Genomic DNA, 23,014 nt, shown 5'->3' on the forward strand with positions numbered 1-23,014 from the left:
CTTCATGACTACAGGCTAATTCCTAAATAGCAGCCTTTTAAAGTGGCTATCTGGTGTCATTTCCACTTTATATTACAGTATTATTTTTTTTCAAAAAAAAATTATTTAATTTTGTCAATTTGCCACGGTAATGTCACTTCTATGACGACAAGTAGTTCTTGATTCAAGTTCTTAAGCTGGATCCAACACAATTATTTATCTTTTCCCCATCAAACAAACGAGAACTATAACATAAATTCGTGTATTCAAGATGATGTAAATACATTTCTATAGTTATAAGGATGAAATATACAAACAATTTAAACATGATGTGTTCCTTAACATCATCATCCATTAATTAAGATCCACTAAAAAAGAAAGCAGACCACATCCTTAACTATTGTAATTTTGACTTTGAGGGACAATTATCTTCTTATGAATATGAGTGAAAAAATCCTAAAACTAATTGATGATACATAGGCTATTAGTTGTTTCACCTCTTGTATGTGGGTATTTCTTATTTATATTTCGGTAATGTGGTTATTTGAAAACGATGACAATCAATTTGCTTGTCCTTAAACACACAGTGTTGTGAGGTAGTGATCGATGATGATGGTGTATTGCGACTTCATTGCAATTCCGTCTACATCAACGAAGGATTAGGCAATTTTGGTTTAATTCAATTATTTGTGGCCTAATAACATAAATTTAGTTTTAAATTGTGAGTATTAGTTATAATTCCTAACCAACTTTATTATTTCAGGAACTAATATCCTCTAATTTATATTTGTGCAATTAGGATTTTGCAACTGCATTAAGCACGTGCAGTGAACTAATAACTCTAGTCCCTTTTTCTGTTACCTTTTGGAAGTGCTAGAAAATATCTAAGTTTTGGGTAATTTTTCTTATTATTTCAGAAGAGAGACACATGCACAGAGCTACCTTTGCTGTTGTGGAACACCTTCAATGCAGTCTTCATACTTTTACAGGTATATAATATAATATACCTCTTCTTATTTTCACTCATCTAGCTAACTTCTGCTGGATAATGAATATAAATTTTAAGTTGAATCCATCATTTTCGTAATAGACAAGTAGATTATTGTGCATATTAAATTTATTTTTCTTTTGAGTTATGATTTTCCTCCAACCATCAACTGTAACTTTCAGCGACAAATGTCAAATGAATTTTCTTTAACTGATTTTCTGAAAATTTTAGAAGAATACGTTTTAATCTGCAATTATAATTAGTTGTCAATACCTAATTTATCTGTTAATTTCAGGAAGTGATAGCAGTGTACCCGAAGTTGTCAACCTCGACGGTATCTATTAAGGAGTCAACTCGAGTGTGTAATGCCCTTGCTTTGTTTCAGGTCAGAAATGAACTAGTCCCTCCGTCTCAATTTATGTGGCGCAGTTCGGATTTCGAGAGTTAAACAAGTTTTTCTTTGACCATAATTTTTTCATATGCCTTATATATATTTTGAATTATTAATTATTGTGACTTATAGTATTTTTTACGTAGTTTCCAAATATATAAATTATATTTCACTATGTCCGAACTCACGGTAAAAATTAAGAAGTTTGACTCTCGAAATTCCTGCTTCGCCATATAAATCGGGAAAGAGGGAGTAGTGAATTATGTGTTTGACGTCACCTCTTTTATGCACTTATGCAAAACCAGTTTGATTTGGTGATCAATGTGCTTTATGCTGCAATTGTTTTAGTCCATGGAATTACTGGAAATCTGTAATTTAGGAAAATCTGAGATGTGAAGTTTTTATTTTCTTGAGTTCTAGGCCTCAAGTGAAACGCATTAGAGATAACCATAAATTTTTGTATATAAATTCAGCTGAGTAGTATCAGATAAGACAGTACTATCTTTTTCATGGCCTCAAAAAAGGGCAGCCCACCGCACTAAGCTCCCACTGTGCGTGGGGTCCAGGGAAGGGCCGGACCAGAAAAATCTATTTTACGCAGTTTTACCCTGTATTTCTGCAAGAGCCTGTTTTCACGGCTCGAACCCGTGACCTTCTGATCACATGGCAATAACTTTACCAATTACGCCAAGTCTCCCCTTGATGTTCAGGCGATAGGAAGGGGAGGTCATGAAATGAATTTGATGATATCATTGACATAACTTATTATTGACACCAGTTTTTACCACTTCATGATATATATATATGCATCCACCTTATTCTTTTATGGTTATTTTCTGCAGTGTATGGGAAATCACCAAGAAACAAGAAGGGAGCTGATAAAAGGTAATGTCAGTTCTTGAAATGATACAAATTTAAATGAAATATAAACCTAGGGTGAAATACTCGTATAAATGAGTAGAGGAACAAATCTCCCTGCTGCAGTCCATTTTCATTCTATGCTTGTGCCTCATCTCTATAATGGTTCAAAATAAAGTTCTATTACTATAAGCTATGATTCTAATTTTGTCAAACATAAATGGGAGATGTTCATTCCGTTATCATTTTTGTGGTGAAGCATGCAGATCATGCATTGCAAAGCTTTTCATACCCTTTTATAATGCTCTAGTTTTCCTCAAGCTCTAAGTTTTCTGCTTTTTGTCAATAATTCTTTTCACTCTGAACTACAAATGGTTTTCCGGAAACAGTCTCTCTGCCTTCCCGGGTAGGGTTAAGGCTGCGTATATCTCACCTTTCCCAGACCCCACTTGTGAGAATTCACAGGATTTGTTGTTGTTGTTGCTGTGAACTTACAAATGGTTTTCCTAATGTCGTTTGAGAAACACAGTTAACTCTTCTGGTAACTATTCTTTGCAGCTAAAATACCATTTTATTTTTACCCATTTCTCAAGACTAATGGGAAAAATGGAAATGACAAGCCTTTGGAGTTTATCAGGCTCACCAGCTTGGGTGTTATCGGTTCCCTAACAAAGGTATTCTTCCATTTGAACAAATACACTCGTGCTCTCTCCATTGTCGTCACTCATTCATTTCATGCATTTATTTTTTTCAATTTTCTTCAAGACTGGATGTTCAGTCTTGAGCCGAGGGTCTTCGGAAACAGCCTCTCTACCTTCACAAGGCAGGGGTAAGGTCTGCGTACACACTACCCTCCCCAGACCCCACTTGTGGTATTATACTGGGTATGTTGTTATGTTGTTATTGTTGTTGTTGTTGTTGCTTTTTTTTCAATTTTCTTCAAGACTGGATGTTCAGTAGTTACACTACTTTACTGATTACATATGCCTTAACTAGACATAATGTAAGTATCAGTTACGGCTGATGGCTATCTGATAATTAGCCCTTCAAATCTGGATCTGCTTTTTCTTCTTGAGGTATCCATCTGCATTTTCTTGAATCATTTATTCACAGCACCATATATGGCATTTCGTATTGATAATTAGACCACTGATCAAACATTTATAGCATTATTTGATTCTGAATTTTGCTTGCTAATGCAGTTTGATGATCCATATGGTGGAGAGATCCTTTATTTTTTCCTGGAAACAGAACTGGTTCCTTTGTGCCTGCATTGCATGGATCTAGGTGATGAATTGTCGCGTAAGGTTAGACTGCTACATATTAATTCTGTTCCTTAATTGTTTTCTGTGTTGAATTATTAGGTTACAACTAGGATAATATAGTGCAGACAGGATCAGTGTTATCAATGGCGTGTTTAAACCTTGAAGCGAGGCTCAAAACATGTTGAGCGCTTCGTCTCGCTTATCAGGCACTTCAGTGTTTTCACCAAGGTTCTAAGGCATACTTTTCCTTGCCAATGAGCGTAATCTCGAAGAGACGACATTAAACAATTGATATTTCACTTTATCGTAAATTTTCTTCAATTTCTTTCTCCATATATTTGGTATTCATGCTTGTAGATATTAGTCTTTTACTACACATACATATTCGTAGTTTCTCTATTTGCGCCTTTCTTCATTAAAACCCACACTTAATTTACACTTTGCGCTTAAAGCCCCAACAGACCTTAAAGCCTTTTTGCGCTTTTCGCCTTTGATAACACTGGACAGGATTGTATCTATTGAATATCTTGTTTTGGCCTGTATAAGTTTGATTGCTGTTGCATAGGGATAGGGAGAAAAGGGTGCTTCTGATATGTTTGCTAACTCCTGATTTTCCACTCTGCCTTACAAATTGTGTTTCTGATTGACTTTACTGGTTTTTGGTGATATGCTGATTCTTGACATCAAAATATGAAAAGAATGTTCTCTGTCTGCACAGGTCGCAACACTCATAGTTATGAAAATTTTGATGCAAGAGGAAGGACTAAGCTATTGCTGCGCTTTGGCTGAACGGTTTTACTCAATAGTACAGGTCTTGCATCGAGTAGTACAGAAACTTTCTCAAAAACCCTGTATACTGCTGCTAAGATATGTGATACAATCTTATCTGTGTCTTTCACAAGTATCAAGGTTCGTCGGGTAAACATCTTTGTTCCTGCTGCTCAGGTTTCATAATTTGCGATTTTTCTGTTATATTTCTCTTTGAATTTGTTGTTTGATCCACTTTCATAATGCAGGCCATCTGATGCATTCAGGAGCCAAATTCCTTGTCAGCTATTCGACAACACCTTTATGGACATGCTTCGTGTAAGTTCATCTTCTCTCCTCCTTTTTACACACTAATAGACATGATGCATCTTCTAAAGAATTTCTAGTATTAGAATATCCTAATTTGCTACCGCCTATAAACCCAGACCGCACTTGTGGGATTACACTGGGTTTATTGTTGCTGTTCGTATCGCCTATGTAGGTCTTTCTCAATTATTATTACAACTCCATGTGTATACAGTCAAACCTCTCTATAACAGCCTCGTTTGTTCCGATATTTTTTGGCTGATATAGTGAAGTGCTATCATAGAGGACATATACATAACATAAAAATCAGTTCCGAAAAAAATTTGGTTTTTATAGTGAATGACTGTTATAGAGAGATCTCAGTGTACTTTTTTGTTTTGCATATGACTTTGCAGGATGACCCCGAAACTTCAACGATGTTGCAGCAGCTATATGTCCAGATAATGCGCTGATCAAGACAGTAATAAGATGGTAAACATAGATACAACTCTATCCTCTATACTAGTAGGAAAAGAGGACATGAAACAGCAAATAGCCACCTCAGTTGGCTCATTTTGGAATTTTGTATTGTGCTCCAGCTGTATTATTCGTAGGGATGCAGATGCTAAATGAGGGGTAAAATGTTTTAACTTTTCAACAGTAAAAGCTCGAAAACTTCTTGCAAAATATAGCTTTGTTAAAACTTAGAGGTCGTTTGGTAGAGTGCATTAGATAAAATAATGCATGCATTAGCTTTGTGTACTAGTAAAACCTTGTTTGGTATACTTTTTCAACCTATGTATAACTATTACAAGCATTAGTTATACACCCTATTTGGTATTATCCTATGTATAACTAATGCATAGCAAAACCATGGTATTAGCAATACCAAAGCTATTAATGCATGCATTAGTATGGTTAAAGGTAAAATTATCCTTAAAGTCCCTTAAAGCTAAAGAATATGGAGGGTATTTTTGTAAATAAATAATTTTCTTAAAAATTATGCAAGGGATATCAATTTTAATACACCACACCAAACAATGAATAAGAAATAATCTCTGCATAACTAATGCTTGCATTACTAACCCATACATTACTAATCTCTGCATTACTAATACACCTTATTCAGCACTATTCTTATACACCCTACCAAACGATCCCTTATAGTTTTGTCTTTTGCTGCTGCACTACATTGTATACCAGTTTTTCCTTAATCTGTCCTTAATGCTAATTAAGTGAACCGTTTAAGAAAGAGATAAAGTTAGCTCAGAAAATATACTGTAAAGACGGATATTTGAGTGTCAAGACCCCAATTTCTCACCTTCGGATGTCGTGATAGTACCTAGTCTTTAGGACTAGGTAAGCCTAACACATACTGATTATTAATGGAATTTAACCAAAAATACCTTAAATCAACATAGTTGAACCAACAACAGTTACATAACCCCAAAATCGGCAGTACAAGTCATAAGACTTTCTAAGAGTAACTATATATGACGAATTCATCACTGTTCCGGAATAATAGGAAATAATGAAAATAAAATACAACAGAAGGTGACTTTGGGACCTGCGAACGTCTAGCAGGTATACCTTGAAGTCTCCAGCCGCGCAAACATCAGTCTCAAAACCAACTCGATCTGAAATACCTGAATCTGCAAAAAAATGTGCAGAAGCGTAGCATGAGTACACCATAGTGGTACCCAATAAGTATCAAGCCTAACCTCGGTAGAGTAGTGACGAGGCCAGTCAAGACACCTACCAGACATATAAACATGTGCAGGATATAACATAAAGCTAACAAAGGAAAGAACATCAATGTAAGGCCAATAACAGAAGGATCACAAATTATAATTAACAGTGAAAATAATGGGAGCACGAATGGCAACGAAAAATAACCAAGTAATTAAGCAACGACATAGTCGGGTTACAGATGAAATATGAATGAATGCAAGTAAGGGAAATCAATCACAACTCAATCAATCGAATCATTCCTAATGCACGAATTACAACAAGAATTACCCGAGGTACCGCTCCTGTAATCTTATATCTTAAGTCACAACTTCCAAACTTTACACATATGGCACCTTGGGCCCACATTTTCCAAATCACTTTCGCACGGCTGAATCCATGTGCTACCATGTACATAGTATCCGTGTCAAACGCTAATAATAAATATTTGAGGGATCTATTTATGTCACGCCCCGACATTAGGGAGCGCGACCGGCGCTCAACCGAGATACCCCGGTCAAGCAAGTCTACTTGATGTCTTCTACCCAACCTTACCCATGAATAATATAAGCATCAGTAACAAGAGATAGACATGAGAAGAGTAAAGTGTTCCACATTCTTTTTCCATTACTCAAATTAGCTTCATTTACAATTTCCAAAAAAATTACAAGTTCATAATTACGAGGGAAAAACATGTTTGCCAAATACCAACACTTCTAGTTCATTACCCAACATCGAACACCACCCACAACATGTCTTCGGAGCCTCTAAGTACAACAGAAAAGTAGTATGAAAGTGTCGGCGACAAGGCCCCGGTTATACCTCAAAACATAATGTACAATGTCAAGTGACATAAGGCCCGGAACAGAATAGGGCTCACCAAAACCTGCTGAATAGAGGGTAACTGCTAACGAGGATCAAAGATGCCCACTGACGAACTACCTGCATCCATTAACGATGTAGCTCACCCCGCAAAAGGGACGTTAGTACATATGGAATAGTACTTGTATGTAAAGCTAAATACCCTCTCATGAAATAGAATGCAATATAAAAAGGGAGTAATCATGAAAGCAACAAGTAACAACCATTGATACCCAAATGCAAAGTTAAACATAACAATTTTCAAAATGAGAAATTAACATTTTTGGTTAGGAGATCATTAGCCTCCGATCATCACACCATACACGAGGCATGGAGTCCGATCACAAACTCGATGGCCTGAGCAATATATCCACGAATCAATGTGGATTGACATGGTGATGCGAATAAAAGGTGATACCAAGAATGAGAAACCACCATGCGCACGACATAGCGTCCGATCTCCACCCGATCAGCTAAGCCGTCTCCCCACATATGGCGTGTGGGTCGACTTCCAATCTAGGGCTAACATCAATCTCATCCCAATTAAAGAAAATAATCTCAACACATCAATCTCATCCCAATCAAGTGGGATAATCTCAATTCATCCCTACACCGGTACGTGTAGTTTCAGGTAGGGGCCGTTACAACCTACCCTTCCTCGGCTCGCTAATGATACTCACAAAAATATTTTTGTTTTTCACACAAAGGAAACAATACAGATACATTCATATCATAACCTTCCATACCACATATAGCTTCACTAGTACTTTCAACGACTCAAGTACCATGATTTCATCGGCTCTCTTGGCCATACAATGATTCTTAATTCATGGAACGACGACCGTATCTCATATTCCACACTTTCATTCCTTTACTTTCAAGGGTCATCATCATAAACATCAACGTATAGAATATTCCGAAAATCATAACTTTAAGTTGATTAGAAATAAAGGCTTTAAACACAATGGATTTCTTTCCAAAGAATGGAGAAAAATGACCAACAATTGAAGCACAAGTAAAGAATCATAAACGAGTGATACACCACTTATTCTTGAAATACTTTTTCCAAAAGGGCAATAAACAGTTTCAACTCATGAGTATGTAAGGACTCAAAACACATTGGAAATACTTACAAGCATAGCATGGTGTTTTACGATTGAAACATGGATTCAAAGCATATACATTAGTTAAAACAACCATGTTTGAACATTTTCCCACTATGGGGAGCATAGTATGATAAGGGAAGTTTGAACACGACTTGAGTACATAAGCATTTAAGCAAATAAGTTTTCAGAATCGATTTGGAGCCATTGGAACGAGAGTTTGAACAAACCGTACTTAGATTTTCCGAGGAACTCATGGATTCCAATTCTAGAAAGGGAGTTTAGCCAACATACCTTGATGGAGCTCTTTAGTGATACTAAATCCCTCCCCCCCCCCCCTTCCCCCCTACTCTTACAACTTCAATCTACATCAACATAATTTAATTGGAGCAATATTAGTAAAAATTTCAGGTTTTAGGTTATTTTGGCATTTTATCAAACACCTAGAGTGCATAGCATTCTATCACCTCTAGTAATGGTGTTTCTTAATCAACAATCCCTCCTACCAACCAACAAGATATACAACATCCTTTGTCTACTAACTGCCTTCTTTAGCACCATCATAATCATCAATGAACTCACATCCACCAAATTTCACTAATTAACTCATTACAAAATCTCTACGATATCCAATAATCTAGTTTAAGTATTTATGGCTTCCAATCACCATCCAATAAGTGCTAATACTTATTTCTTGCTCATATTCATTAATAATCCATGCATATAGGTTTAAGGGTGAAAGTTTACCTCTTGTAGACCAAATCTTGAAAGACAACTTTTGGGGTATTCTTAAGATTTTGAAGAAATCCTGTGGAATCCAATACAAAACCTTGTTGTAACTAGTGATTGAGAAGTGAAATCATCATAAAAATACACTTAAAACTCATCTTAAGTATCTTTGAGATGATAAGAAGTTAATCATATTGGTCTTAAATGATACAATGGTGTATAAGAGTGGTTAACAAGTATTAGAGGTTAAACGAATCAAGGATGTTGTAACCCGTATTTTCGGGTAAAATTAGAGGTGCTTAATATTCTTAAGATGTTGTGTTTTAAGATATTTGAATCATATAATATCTGTATCATAAGTCTTTAAGTCAAACGAGTTATGAAATAAAAGTCGACAAAGTTGTCGCAACTTACATTCATAATTTTACTTAAACTTTAGGTCAAATGTTACTAAGCTTTTCTCCAAATTTACTTGGAATTATGGGGTGATCTACCCACCAAAATGAATATCTATCAGTCTAGTTTCTAACACATTAAACCGTTTGTCGATATGATGTCGGAGTAGAGATATATTCACGTTTTCGCGAGACTGCATAAGCAGCTCTCTATGGGGCCCACATAGGCGGTTGAGATATATTGATATATATGAGATGAATTAACCCCGTTTTAACTCATTATTTTTCATTATCTTCAGACCCTATACACCTAAAAGCACTCTCAAGGTTCTCTCATGATACAAGACCCAAACAAAGGGCAAACAACACAAATCAAGTGTCGAGAATCCCATGGCGCTAGTAAGTTTCTTGTTCTTCTTGTTGTTGCTGATTTTTGTGTGGTTCCAACTCGTGTGGGAGGTTGTTTTAAGTGGTTTATGTTTTGTAAAACACTCCCTCGAGTTTTTAATATCAACCCTAGGTGATTTCAAGTCTTCCAAATTGATTCTAGTGCCGAAAACCCCTAATTGATTGCTAGTTTCGCTTCCTTGTTATTGTGGAGGCATTGGAAGGATATTTCGTGGTGAATTAAGGTCAAATTGGAGTTTTTATATCTGTTTAAAGGTAAGTAACCTCTTACTCTACATGTATTTAATATTATCCAATTTGCGGCTAAGTCATTGAAGCTAGAACTTGTGAGTTATCTATCGAAAGGCTTGTTAGTAATGTTGTTGGTTGGTGGACTGTTTTGGGAGGCTTAATATGATTATTACTGATGTTGTTTGGGATGTTTCGTGATCGTTTTAACATGTGGGAAGTCATATAAATAGGGTAGGCGTTGTCTGTTTTATCGTAAAATAGGATGCGGTCGATGCATAATAGTTACGACGCTTAAACGATAACGATAGTATCATTTCTCTTAATATAGACTAAGGAGTCGTGACATTTGCATAGCTTGAAGTTGGGCAGTATATACAAGGTATGTGAGGCTATCCCTTTCCTTATTTTGCACGACTCCGATTGTACATAATGTAATGAACGAGCTTCCAAAGATACTCCACTCTTAGAAGCTAGCAGTACTTACATTGTTTCCCTTCTTATGGAACGATTGATGTTGATGTTGCTTCTCTTATTCTTATGTTATCAATGTTGTTGGTACTTCCTAATTCTTATAAGATCCATGATGAAGAATTAGTCCTAATAATGTGTACAGAGGTTAACGACCTTACGTCACTCCGAAAGGTTCAGAATATGATTCCAACGAGTCCAATATGCATTATATATATATATATATATATATATATATATATATAACTATTTTACTCTACCGAGCCGCGCTATAGTCGGCCGGGTACGACACCTATTGTGCAACCGCTGATCAGTTGGGTTTTACCGAGCTCTACGTAGCCAGGTACAATTCCACCGAGCCTTATGATGCCCAGGTACGTTTTTACCGAGCTATTACGGCCAGGTACGATGATGATGATAATGATGATGCCCACAGAGGCGTATATTTTTAAAAGAATATATATATATATATATATATATATATATATATATATATATATATATATGTATGTATGTATATATACTAGTTTCTCTGCACGTGCGTTGCACGTGTATATCGAAACATGTATTACAGAATTTGGTAAAATAAGGTCAATAAAATAAAATTTTGAGTAAATAATTATACATGATCGAATAAAGTACAAGATTCTAGGATTCGTCGTATAGCAACCTCTTTAGACGAATAAAACACAAATTCCTATAAAGATGAGCAAAGTAATAGATGCATGTCATTTTCACTTATTTTGATTTCATGAGGTACAAACATATAATGAAGCGTATCTCAGTTAATACTTTGTCATAGACGATATTTCGGGTGTATATCCTTTCATCCGTTTCTACTGCCAACATTGATATCTGTCCTGAGAGCTAGTGAACGTAAGTTTATCGTGTGAGAAAAATTATTGTGGTAAATATAATTCAACATTAGGAATTGTTCGCCCATGTACTTTATTTGTTATAAATGCAAAATATATACGTACATGAAATTATTTTCCGGACGAATTAAATATCCTTCATATCTAGGGGTAAAAATCTATTGCACTAAACATACCTCCTTTTTTGTGCTCATTTAAAGAAAGCCTTGAAACCAGTATATCTTTTGCTTCTGCTTTGATCGTAGTTTGTTGTGAGTGTATATTTTTTACCGCTCGACTCGACGCAACATATTCCCCCCTTCGTAATATTATTTGTAGTGATATTTTTTCTTCAATATAAAATTAAATGTAAATATTTTTTTTGACAAATAATGTAATATATGATATATGTTTTTTGTTCTTTATTTTATTTCTTGATAATATTGGTTACATTTAACAATATGGATTTTTACTCTTTAAAGTGCTGAAAATTGTAAAAATTTCTTCAAAGGAGTAGTCATGCCAACTCCTCCTTTGCCAACCCCTCACCCCTAAAAACAAAAATCAAAATTCTGCACCCATACATAATTGTTCTTTCGGGGACATTCGAGAAAAACATAAGCATATATATGTAATTGCGATTGAAACATCACATTAGTAAAAGGAAGCAGAAGTAAAGAAACTTTCTTCACAAAAACCTCAGCATGGAACAACTAAACTTTAATTCCAGGAAGAACTTTGAATTTTAATTCGCTTACATAGGAATTTTTTTTACGTCAAACGATAAATTAAATAGGAGTATATAAGTCTAGAAGAATAACATTGCAATGAACTTCACTACGGCTAGCCAGAGGCGGATCCAGGATTGAAATCATATGGGTTTAACTTTTAAGGTTTTTAGCATTAAAACCATTATATTTTTAAAGTTATGGGTTCATATCTACTATTTTTGCAATTTTAATGAATTTTTACATATAAATTTTTACTTCGCGTTGAAAGTTATGTGTAGAACACCACATCCGCTTCAATTACTCTTGTTTGGCATGTCCTTGAGATTTTCCGAATCGACTCTTCACCAACAATGTTGGATCCTTTCTCAGTATCAGATTCAAAATAATCCTATACGATCCATGAATCTTTTGATAGGATAACACTCCATCATTTAACACGAACTAAATAATAGATCAGATACAATCCCATCCGATATCCTTTCCCACCGGTTGCATGTTGTTGGCCAAATTTGCATGTTGTTCCCAAGAAATCAAAGGCGTCTCCCATGCATTTTCACTTAGTTATGCATTTTTCATTCTCGGTCCTCCTGGAGAAACATTTAATTTAATTCTCAATTATTAATCACAAGACAGTAAGAAAAGCACTTGGCCAACAGTTAGTTGTTCGTATATGTTTGTCGGCAATTTCCTATTTCTTGTTCAGGCAAGACGATTGGTTAATCACCTAGGTGTGGGAGCGTTGGTCATACCTTACATTGTTCTTTCGGATGAATGTAAATGAACTTATCTGATGTAAATGTACTACTTGAAAACATAAAGAAGGAAGCTTTATTCGTATGTAAGTTAATTAATGCAGGTTTCAGTTTTCTGGGTTCTTGTATGGGTCCAAATTTGGCAACCACGACAATTACCGAGTGGGACGGGGAACGAGGTTATCATTACGCAACATCTGATGGTCGTCGAAATGAAGGACGACGACCAAGAGCGATCAGTCGAGACGAGATGTCAACAGTAATTTAAACTTAATAGGAGACAGTAAGAATATGATTTTGGAATATTCTTTATGTTGTACTTTTTAGGGTTTCTTGGGAGATTGACCCTTATAAATAGGGGGGGTTAGTGAAGAAAAAGGGGATCCGCACAAAAAAGACAAAAGAACACTTTGTAAAAAGATTCATCTGGGAGTGAATACAAAAGCTGCCTTGTTCATTGATTGCACGAAAAGATATATATATATATATATATATATATATATATATATATATATATATATATATATATATATATATCATTATACGATATTGGGGAGATCCAAAGATTCCTCAATCATCTCATACTGATTCCTTTTCTACGCCGATCGTATTTGCTAAGATTGATTGTGCATTTAAGTTGTCGCATTTATTATCAGCATTTACTTGATTCATAGCATTATTCATCTTGCTTATTTCTTCCATCACTTGATCTAGATTTGGTTATGCTTGACTAAGATTTACCCCATCATTATCATTAATTGATGTAATCAAAAAAGTTTTAATATCTTTGGATCAAACAATTTGGCGGCGTCTGTGGGGATTTCTTTAGTTAAGATTTTATTTTCATCTAGATCATAAAAAGGGATAGCCATCTCTTCCCAGCTTCGCATAAACTAACAATGGCAGGAAAAGGAGATTCAAGGTTAAAAGCAATAGCAGGTGTCACAACCAACATCCTGAACACCGTCAATGAAGACAGCAGGGAAAGACAACGAAAACGTGACACCAAACGCTACACCTGAGAGAGACACTTCACCTCCCCCGTACGAAAGCGTAACTGCTTCGCGTGAAAAAGAGGCCTCCACGTCTACAACAGGAGAGGCACCACCGGCGGTAAAGAGACTACTGGAAGAGTGGGTAACAAACACTCTAAACAACATACTTGATAAACCCGCTCAAAGGGAGAACAGAGACATTGCACACATAGATGTCACGACATTCGCCGGAGAACTAGATGTCCCCCGCACAGGTAACACCCATACTACTGCTGACGCAGGTAGTGACACACTTGCAGCCATTCTAAAGAAAATGGAGGAAATGGAAAATGAGAATAAGTCACTTCGCGACCAAATGAAAGAGCATCAAGAAAGGGTCGACAAAATACCAGGCACCCCAAAGCTGTTACCAAAACGGGACGCTGGTCGGTTTATTGAGCAACCCTACAACGAGGAAGCAGCCCCCCACGCCATTCCAAAATCCTTCAAAATGCCACCATACCTGAAGATATATGACGATACTACAGACCCAGAAGATCACATCATCCACTACGTCACAGCCGTAAAAGGCAACGATCTTTCGAAAGAACAAGTACCATCGGTGCTACTGAAAAAATTCAGCGAAACCCTAACAGGGAGATCCCTAACCTGGTACTCACAACTATCAGCACGGTCAATAGCAACGTTCGAAGAAATGGCGGACAAGTTTGTCACCGCTCACGCAGGAGCTAAAAAGGCGGAAGCCAGGGTAAACGACATATTCGCCGTTAGGCAGACGCACAGCGAGGGACTCAGGGACTTCCTGGCCAGGTTTAACAGGGTAAGAATGAGTTTGCCGAATGTGTCAGAGGGGATGGCGGTAGCAGCCTTCCAGAACGAGAGCAACCAGAAAGCTGTTAAGCAGGCTCATGAAATATCCTCCCGCCACTTGGGAAGAAATCCACAACGCCTATTGCGCCGAGGTAAGGGCCGACGAGGACAACCTCAATGGCCCAATCCAACGGCTAACGTCAGTTCAAGCTGAAGCAAGAAAAGATCATCGCAATGACGGTCGAAGAGATCAGTTGGGACCCCGCCTTGGCCGAGAGAGACATCAGCGCTACATCAGTCATTCCACCTCCTCCGCGGCACACAGATGCCCCCCCTCGACATACAGCGCCACACCGAAATGAAAGAGGTATGCCTCAACTCTTATCTGCTCACAATTTTTGTGTTTCTCCTTCAGAAATAGTGTACGCATTAGAGAAGCTCGGCCCAAAGGTACAATTGCCACAAAAGATGAAGTCCGACCTGAGCACCCGAAAGTCGAACGTTCTTTGCTAATTCCACTAGGAAAGGGGTCATAAAACCGAGGATTGCATAGGTCTGCGGTAGGAAGTAGTGAGAATGTTGAACCAGGGACACCTGAAAGAACTGCTGAGCGACCGAGGACGAGCTAACTTTGCCCACGGACGCGAACAACCCCAGGGACCTCCAAAATCGCCCTCTCCCGCTCGCACCATACAGATGATCATCTACGAGGCGACCATACAGCAGTCAACCATGTAAAGTTCACCACTACGCACAAACTCAAACGGTCGATCACTCATGAACGGTATGATGACCTCGAAGTTAGTATCATCTTCGATAAGTCAGATGCGGACGGTTTGTCTTTCCCTCACTGCGATGCTCTTGTTATCACCTTACGTATTGTATATACTAATGTAAAAAGAATAATGGTGGATGTCGGAAGCGGCACGTGTATTATCCATCCTCAAGTCCTCGTGCAGATTAGACTCGAAAGTAAGATAATATCGCGTTGCATAACACTAACGGGATTTATTAATGCAGTCGAGCGAACCTTTGGAGAGATAGTTGATCACTACCGAATCGACGCTATACTAAGGTAGGAAGAGCGGGTCGCAATAGCTTTTACCGAAATAGTGGTTCGGGATCGAATTTTCACAGGGAGCTAGTAGTGGAGTTGTATTGTCTATCTAGTCTAGAGATGTGTTTATGCTTCTAATGTCACTTCAAACATTTTTGGTTTTTGATTTTTATATCTACTATTATAAAACTAATGATTAAAACTAAATTATGCTACGAGAATATTGCTAAGTTGTATTTAATAGAAAGAAAGGCACTAGGGTCGTGGCATTGCCTAGGTGGCTAATTAACGGGTAGATGTTACTAAGGATAGATTGACATATTTGGGGCTTATGCTATAACCGTTGCACAATTGTACCCACTCTCACACCTCTCGATAGAGAGAGTGATTTTGCCCAATAGACTCTCTCGAGGCCAATTGGGTAGGCCAATTAGACCAAGCAACTAGGGTTCAAGTAGGGTAATTAGTCTCTCGAGATTTAACCCGTTAATTGGGACTACCATTTCTCATGGGTCCATCCCAATTCCTTGTTGGGTCAATTTTGGGGTCATGGACTCTCTTTCTCAAGAAGAGTTAAACCCACAAAGCTAGAATCAGTGTTTGCAACCACCAATCCTTAATTAAAACCTAAAATCTACCCAAATAACAAACACCCAATATCAATCTAACCTTAGATGGCAACAACCATGACTACCCACACTAGGGTTGAGCCACAACCCTAGCTAATGGGTTTATCTACTCATGCTAGGTACAGAAATTGAAGAAATAGATGAAGAACTAAGCATATTAATTAATTACTAAGAAGAAACTACAATACTTAAAGAGCAAAAGTGCCAAAAATGGCTACAATATCGAGTCTCACGAGCTCAGCTGCTTTTAGAATATAAAACTTAACCTAAAAATGGTAAAATGTCCTATTTATACTAGGCAGGAAAAACTGGACAAAAATACCCCTGCGGGATCAGTGCGGACCGCGCAAAAAGGACCGCGGCCGCACTGGCTCTTGAACTTCTGGTTTCTGCTTCTCTGAAGTTGAGGACCACGGACCGCGTGGAAATGCAGCGCGGCCGCGATGGAAGTTGGCGCGGCCGCACATAAATGAGCGCGGAGCGCATTGCTTGAAATTGTCAAAAATTCAACTCTCTGAATCTCATTCACGCGAACCGCACAAAAATGTGAAGCGGTCGCGTAGCCTGACCGCGGACCGCGAGAATCTAACCGCGGACGCGTAGTACTTCCCTTGAATCTGCCATGTCTCTGAACCTCATAGTGCGGCCGCATCCATTTTTGCGCGGTCCACACTAGGCCCTTTTTCCTCAATTCTCTTGGCCATTGATACTTGAGCAGGTTTCACTCCTTTTTGAGCCGATCTTTGACATTTCGTCACTTTGTCGACCAAACCTGTAATCAAGCACAACCTGTGAGCATTTTGGGGCTATTTTGTAGCAATTTATACTTAAAGCATAGGCAAGTAGGGGTATAAAACACGTTAAAATCCTAACTTATCAACTCCCCCAAAACTTAAGCCTTTTGCTTGTCCTCAAGCAAACAACATAAGGCCCACCTCTTAAAGGAAAATCCAAGTAATTCCAGCTATCCTAAAGCAACCTCAACAAGCATCAATTGGGACTAACAATATTCCCTCAATACGAATGCATCATTAACACATTTAAACTTTGAAAAACCATGGATCAAGTGTGACACAAGAGCCTCAAGAGTTGACACATTTCATCAAAGAACTTCTCTCGATTACTTTGGTCATTGTGGAACCCAAACTCACACATCCTCAACTCTCCCTAAGCGAACCTCACCTTTTAGAGTATTAACACACAAATCGAGGTTGATGGAGTTTCACTCATCTCTCTCAAGAAGAAGGTCACAAGTCCGGCTCTAGGTACCATATTCTTGCCCCTTATGTAAGTATCCACTAATGTAGGTTTCCTTCAACTCAAGATCCTATAAGGCTTTTGTGGAGTCATTGTGAAGGCTTTTGGGTAAGGGTAGGACATGTTTTTATTCAAGTAGGTTCAATCTTCCCTTAAGCACTTCTTTTGATTCATTTTGGCACAACTCTCTTGATTCTTTTGAGTATTTCACTTCTTTACAAGGGGTTAGAGAGACACATTGTCACTCTTTCTTATGCAATTCAAAACATTTCTCCTTTTTCTACTTTTTCCACCCCTTTTTCACTTTTGTTTTCCTTGAATCCTTTTTCATTCTTGTTCACATTGGACTTTCTTTTTGTCTTTTTCTTTTCTTGCTTTTTCATTGCCTCCTTTTTATTTTGTTTTTGCACCTTTCTACCATTTTGTTTCCTTTCTTGTTTTTCCCCCCAAACTTAGATATTTGCCATTACTCAAGGGAAGATTTGGGTGCCAAGAGAGGGTAATCATTTAGAACGGGTATAGGCTTGTAGCATTGGTTCTTGAAAGAAAAAGGTTTAAGGCTCAAAAGGGTTAACTAGGGATCATCTCTTTGGTAGGCTATGGAATTGTTCATCTTAACATTCGGATCAAGGAGAGCCTATAATCACTTCTCAAGTCAAATTTCACCTAGGATTTCGCCTCAACAAACATTCAGGGCAAGTTCTAGACCATTGGCTCGGGACTTGGACTCACAATTCGATTCCTCACTACACACGCTAGGGGATTGCTAAAGACATCGAGTCGATGGCCCACAGCGACCTTAGTTATGATTCAAGCACACAATGGTCCAAAAAGACCACATGATTATTGTTTGGTCAACGCAAGAGTCTCAAAGCCACGACTTTCACCATCCTAAACACCACATTATGTCTTTGACCATGGGATCAAAGGCAAATGTGCTAGGCCCAAGTGAAGCTTTGCTTGAGGTGCCCTTAACTACAACTATCAAAAACAAAAGAAAAATCAAAGAAACGGACTCAAACCCTTAAGAAGTTTGTCACTCCATCCATCATCGGGAAGAGCCACCCGGTTCACACAATACTCCACCCTTGGAAAGAACCGTGGCCTTAAGAAAACCAAGGGTTTATTGGAAGTGTCAAAAAGAAAATAAGAGGCTACGAGCCTAACTATAAAGCTAAAAACGAAAATTTTTTGTAAAAATAGAAAATAGAATGAATATGTACAATAGGGAATTAGAATATACAAACGGGGGATGAATATATACAAAATGTAACTTAACTTTATATACAGACCAAAACAGAAGATAAAAAGTACTGAATATAAAGTTATATACATACCAAATAGAAAATCAACCAAAAGGAACAAAAACTGAGTCAAATATATACAGTCATCCAGATAAACAAAAAAGTAGGGTGCACCCCCACGAATAAAAGCTAGCATTGTCCCCAATGCCAACTATCAAACTAAGCATCAAAAAAGTCATAAAAAAGGATATAGGGGCTCCCTAAGCCTGGTCCGTCTGCATAGGATCATCAGTGGTCCCCAAGTCCTCCATATGTGCGGGAGCCTCAGACTAGCTCCCGGCCTCCTGCTGCTCAACTACTGGAACTGGGGCATGTTCCTGGACCGGCTGGATGTCAGGTGTATCCTGAGGCAAACTAGAGGAAGCCCCATGTGGGACTGCCACCTCAATAACTGCATCCGCTGTGCTGGGGAGCTTCCTCTTCTTCCTAGGCTGCCTGGGTGCCTGCTCCTGTTGTGGTTGTGGCACTGGTGCTGCTGCTGGAGGGGATGGATCCCCAAATAACAAGTCTAAAGGCATCTGGTCTGCCAATAGCTTGTCCACATCTTTCCGTAGCTCTTTCACAGACTCTTTGGAAGCCCGTGATCTCCTCATTTTCTTGTGCTCCTTGGAAAGTCCTTCAGAGCCTTGCCATGTGACTCCACAGCTGTAGTCAAAGTAGCATGTGTCTTCATAATCCTTTCCTGGTTCTCCAGGAGCTTCTTCAAGGTGTCCTCAATGGACTGAGGAATCTGAGCTGGCTGAGGTGCTGATTGGGTCTAAATAGTTGAAGACAATGTGGACAACTTGGATGTCGCAGCTGACATCCAGTTGTTCAAGCTAGCCAATGTCTGGCTCAACTGATGGGCAGTGAAGGGGTGAGTCCTGGAAGATGGCACTCCCGGGCCAGCTGAAGTACTGGGACCAGCAGTAGAAGAAGGTCCTGGAGGCAAGTCCTCAATTGTAGTGGCAGCAGGTATGGTGGAAGGCTCGGTAGAAGGCTCTACCGCAACTGGCTCCTCAGACTGGCCAGGTTGGGCAGAGGCAGGTGGCTGGTAGTTCTTGGATTTAGGGTTGTCCGGACCCTGCATATTGTACCAAGAATAGGGAGCCACAGGCTTGGTCTTGACATCATATCTTTTCTTCTCCACCTCCATGTCCCGGAAATACATTGAAAGGGTGTTGGGAAAAGGATAATTCCGGTCATGCTCTTGCCCTACAGCAGAAATCACACGGGACATCACATTGCCCACATTGATAGGGTACCCGGCCATAATAGATGCAACAAGAACCGCCCGGATAAGTGTAATAGTCTGATCGTGGGTAGAAGGGTCAAGCCGACTGCATACAAATGTCAACCACCCTCGAGCCTCAAAGTTGAAGGTCTTCCGGAATATTTTCTTCCCTGCTTACACCCACTCTGGCACAGTACCTGGGATTGCCAAGTACTGGGCCAACCAAGGACGGACTTCCTCACCCATCCCTAACTTAGCCAAATAAAGTGACTCATCTTCATCACGGAACCCCAAATACTCATTTAAAGATTTTCCATCAAACAACATTGTTTAGTCCCGAACTTTGGTCACCTTAGTATCCTTGACAATGTGAGCCACATTAGAGTAGAATTCCCTGACCATGTGCTCATTAGCATCGATGCACTTCTCCATGAAAAACTCCCAGCCCCATCTAGTTTTGAACTCCCTCTGCACATTAGGCTTGTGGGGTAAGAGGTCAGTGTCAATAAAACTCCTCTCCGGTATCAACTTCCTCACTAGCCACCACTCCTTAAACTTGTGAAATGCCACTTGACTGACAAATCGATCTTCCCAGACTTTAGGTTTTCTAGTTCGTTCAATACCCCCAATATGAGGCTCACCTCCCTCATCTCTGCCTGCACTCTCCCTAGATAATGAAGTTGTGGGGGAGGTGGAGTATTTCCCACTACCGGCTGCGGACTCGTCAGATGAATCCGAGACTACAGTCACTGGTCTTTTGGAGGTGGGTGATGGTGGAGGGGTATCAACTAGGTGAAGGGGGTCGGTTATATGAGTTGGGACTGAATCGGAGGAAATATCTTTGGAGGGCACATACTCACCCCTCGACGAATGAGAAGCAGCCTTATCAGCAGCTTTTATCAATTTTCGAGTATTTTTTATGTTCTCCCGAGCCTGGGGAGTGAGTTTTGCTATTCTCTTTCCTTTACCCCCTCGGGAGGAACCACCTCTCCCGGGTTGTTGTGATTGTTTGGCGCCCTTTTGTTTAACCATTATCTGCAAAGATAAGCATCTAACATTGTTAGTTTATGCACATGCAGTGAAACAGGTGAATGAAGTAGATTGCAGAGATAATTGCAGTACACAGTTGCAGAACAGGTTGCAGAACATAGCACCGCGGACGCACAAAACAGGAGTGCGGCCGCGTTGGAGGCATCGCGGACCGCACAAACTTGACTGCGATCCCCGCTGGGCAAAGGCCCAAAATCACCACTCTCTGAATCTCCCACCGCGGTCCGCACAAAAAAGGGACCGCGGCCGTGGTGGGCTAGCGCGGACCGCACAAACTGCAATGCGGCCGCGCTGGAAATATTTAACTTGCAATCACAAGAGCACCGCGGTCCGCACTAAAATGTAAGGCGGACCGCGTCAGGACAGCGCGGTCGTGCAAAGGCGACCTCGGTCTGCGCTGAGCTAGGGTTTACGGGCACTAAGTTAGGGTTGCATTTTTGCCATTCTTGTTCAAGTTTTTACACCTACTTTGTCCCTACTCAATTCACCCATTGATTAAGCACATTCAGCACATAACCCCGGTTTTAAACTATCCTAAACTAACAATTAAATAAAAAGAAGAAGATAAAGCTACTGGGCAAGCCATAAAAATAAAAATATGAAATTAATTAATCACAAATGCATGAAATGTTACCAGGTTTGTGAAGATTGAATGCAACTAGTCCAAGCAAGTAAGAGTTACGGTCTTAGAAGAGGGATGAACAGTACAATTATGGCTCTGGCAAACTTCAGAGACTACAAAAAAAAATTTGCACTGCTTCAACACAATCCCTGCAACATCTCACAAACAATTAGCTCAAAAATCCTAAGTTACAAAGAAAATCAAAGATAAAGAAAAAGACATGGGTTGCCTCCCAAGAAGCGCCTGATTTAACGCCGCGGCACGACGCGGGTTACCAACACATCATTTTAAATGTACCATAGCTACCACGTGGTTATCATCAATCTTCCCAAGATAATGCTTCACACGATGTCCATTGACTCTGAATATTTCACCATTCTTGTTTCTTAGATCAAGAGCACCAAATGGGGTCACAAACACAAATTCAAATGGCCCACTCTACTTTGATTTGAGCTTTCCCGAAAACAGACGTAACCGGGAGTTGAAAAGAAGAACCATATCACCAATTTCGAATTCCTTGTCCCGAGCATATTTGTCGTGAAGATACTTCATCTTGCCCTTATACAAGGACGAGCTGGAGTAGGCATAAAATCTAAACTCATCAAGCTCATTAAGTTACTCAACACGGAGATTCGCTGCAACATCCCATTCCAAGTTCAACTTTCTCAAGGCCCACATAGCTTTGTGCTCCAGTTCTACCGGAAGATGGCAAGCTTTCCCAAACACCAATCGATACGGGGACATACCAATTGGGGTCTTGTAAGCCGTCCGGTACGCCCATAAGGCGTCATCCAACTTTTTCGACCAATCGGTCCTATTAGCATTGACCGTCTTGGACAAGATACTCTTTATTTCTCGGTTGGAGACTTCCACTTGACCACTAGCTTGAGGATGATAGGGGGTGGTCGCTTTGTGATTTACTCCATACTTGGCAAGCAATGAATCAAAAGCCTTGTTGCAAAAGTGAGATCCCCCATCACTAATGATAGCACGAGGGGTGCCAAACCTTGTGAAGATACTCTTTTTCAGGAATGCCCCAACACTCCGGGCTTCATTCTTGGGTAAAGTCACGGCTTCAACCCACTTTGAGACATAGTCCACCACCACGAGAATATAAGTGTTCCCGTTCCAATTGCCTTGATTATTACCTTGGTTACCCCAATTGTTGTTGTTCCAATTGCCGCCACCTTGTAGTTGGATGTTATTATTCCAATTACCACCACCTTGTTGATTGCCCCAATTTCCTTGGGGGCACCACTGTTGATTCCCTTGATTTCCTCTAT

General features: G+C 39.3%; 1 protein-coding gene across 3 annotated transcripts; it reads left to right on the top strand.

Moving 5' to 3' along the window:
- Positions 776-5,360, top strand: LOC109230402 (cell differentiation protein RCD1 homolog). Of its 3 annotated transcripts, none has more exons than XM_019395915.1 (8): positions 776-968; positions 1,263-1,352; positions 2,201-2,243; positions 2,775-2,890; positions 3,419-3,523; positions 4,200-4,390; positions 4,498-4,567; positions 4,951-5,360. In XM_019395915.1, the coding sequence occupies exons 3-8, from the start codon at positions 2,204-2,206 to the stop codon at positions 5,005-5,007; spliced, it is 579 nt and encodes a 192-aa protein (XP_019251460.1). In that variant the 5' UTR covers positions 776-968; positions 1,263-1,352; positions 2,201-2,203; the 3' UTR covers positions 5,008-5,360. The 3 variants fall into 3 exon arrangements, with proteins under 3 accessions (XP_019251460.1, XP_019251457.1, XP_019251459.1); XM_019395912.1 differs by having other exon boundaries at positions 779-968; positions 4,200-4,399; XM_019395914.1 differs by lacking the exon at positions 776-968 and adding an exon at positions 996-1,073 and having other exon boundaries at positions 4,200-4,399.

Source organism: Nicotiana attenuata, chromosome 7, assembly GCF_001879085.1.
Source record: "Nicotiana attenuata strain UT chromosome 7, NIATTr2, whole genome shotgun sequence".
NCBI lineage: Eukaryota > Viridiplantae > Streptophyta > Magnoliopsida > Solanales > Solanaceae > Nicotiana > Nicotiana attenuata.

Excerpts from the sequence above, each read along its gene's own strand:
- LOC109230402 (XM_019395912.1), top strand. The coding sequence starts at position 2,204 with ATGGGAAATCACCAAGAAACAAGAAGGGAGCTGATAAAAG. Across the intron at positions 2,244-2,774 it reads AAGAAGGGAGCTGATAAAAG|CTAAAATACCATTTTATTTT; the intron begins GTAATGTCAGTT and ends TATTCTTTGCAG. Across the intron at positions 3,524-4,199 it reads GTGATGAATTGTCGCGTAAG|GTCGCAACACTCATAGTTAT; the intron begins GTTAGACTGCTA and ends CTGTCTGCACAG.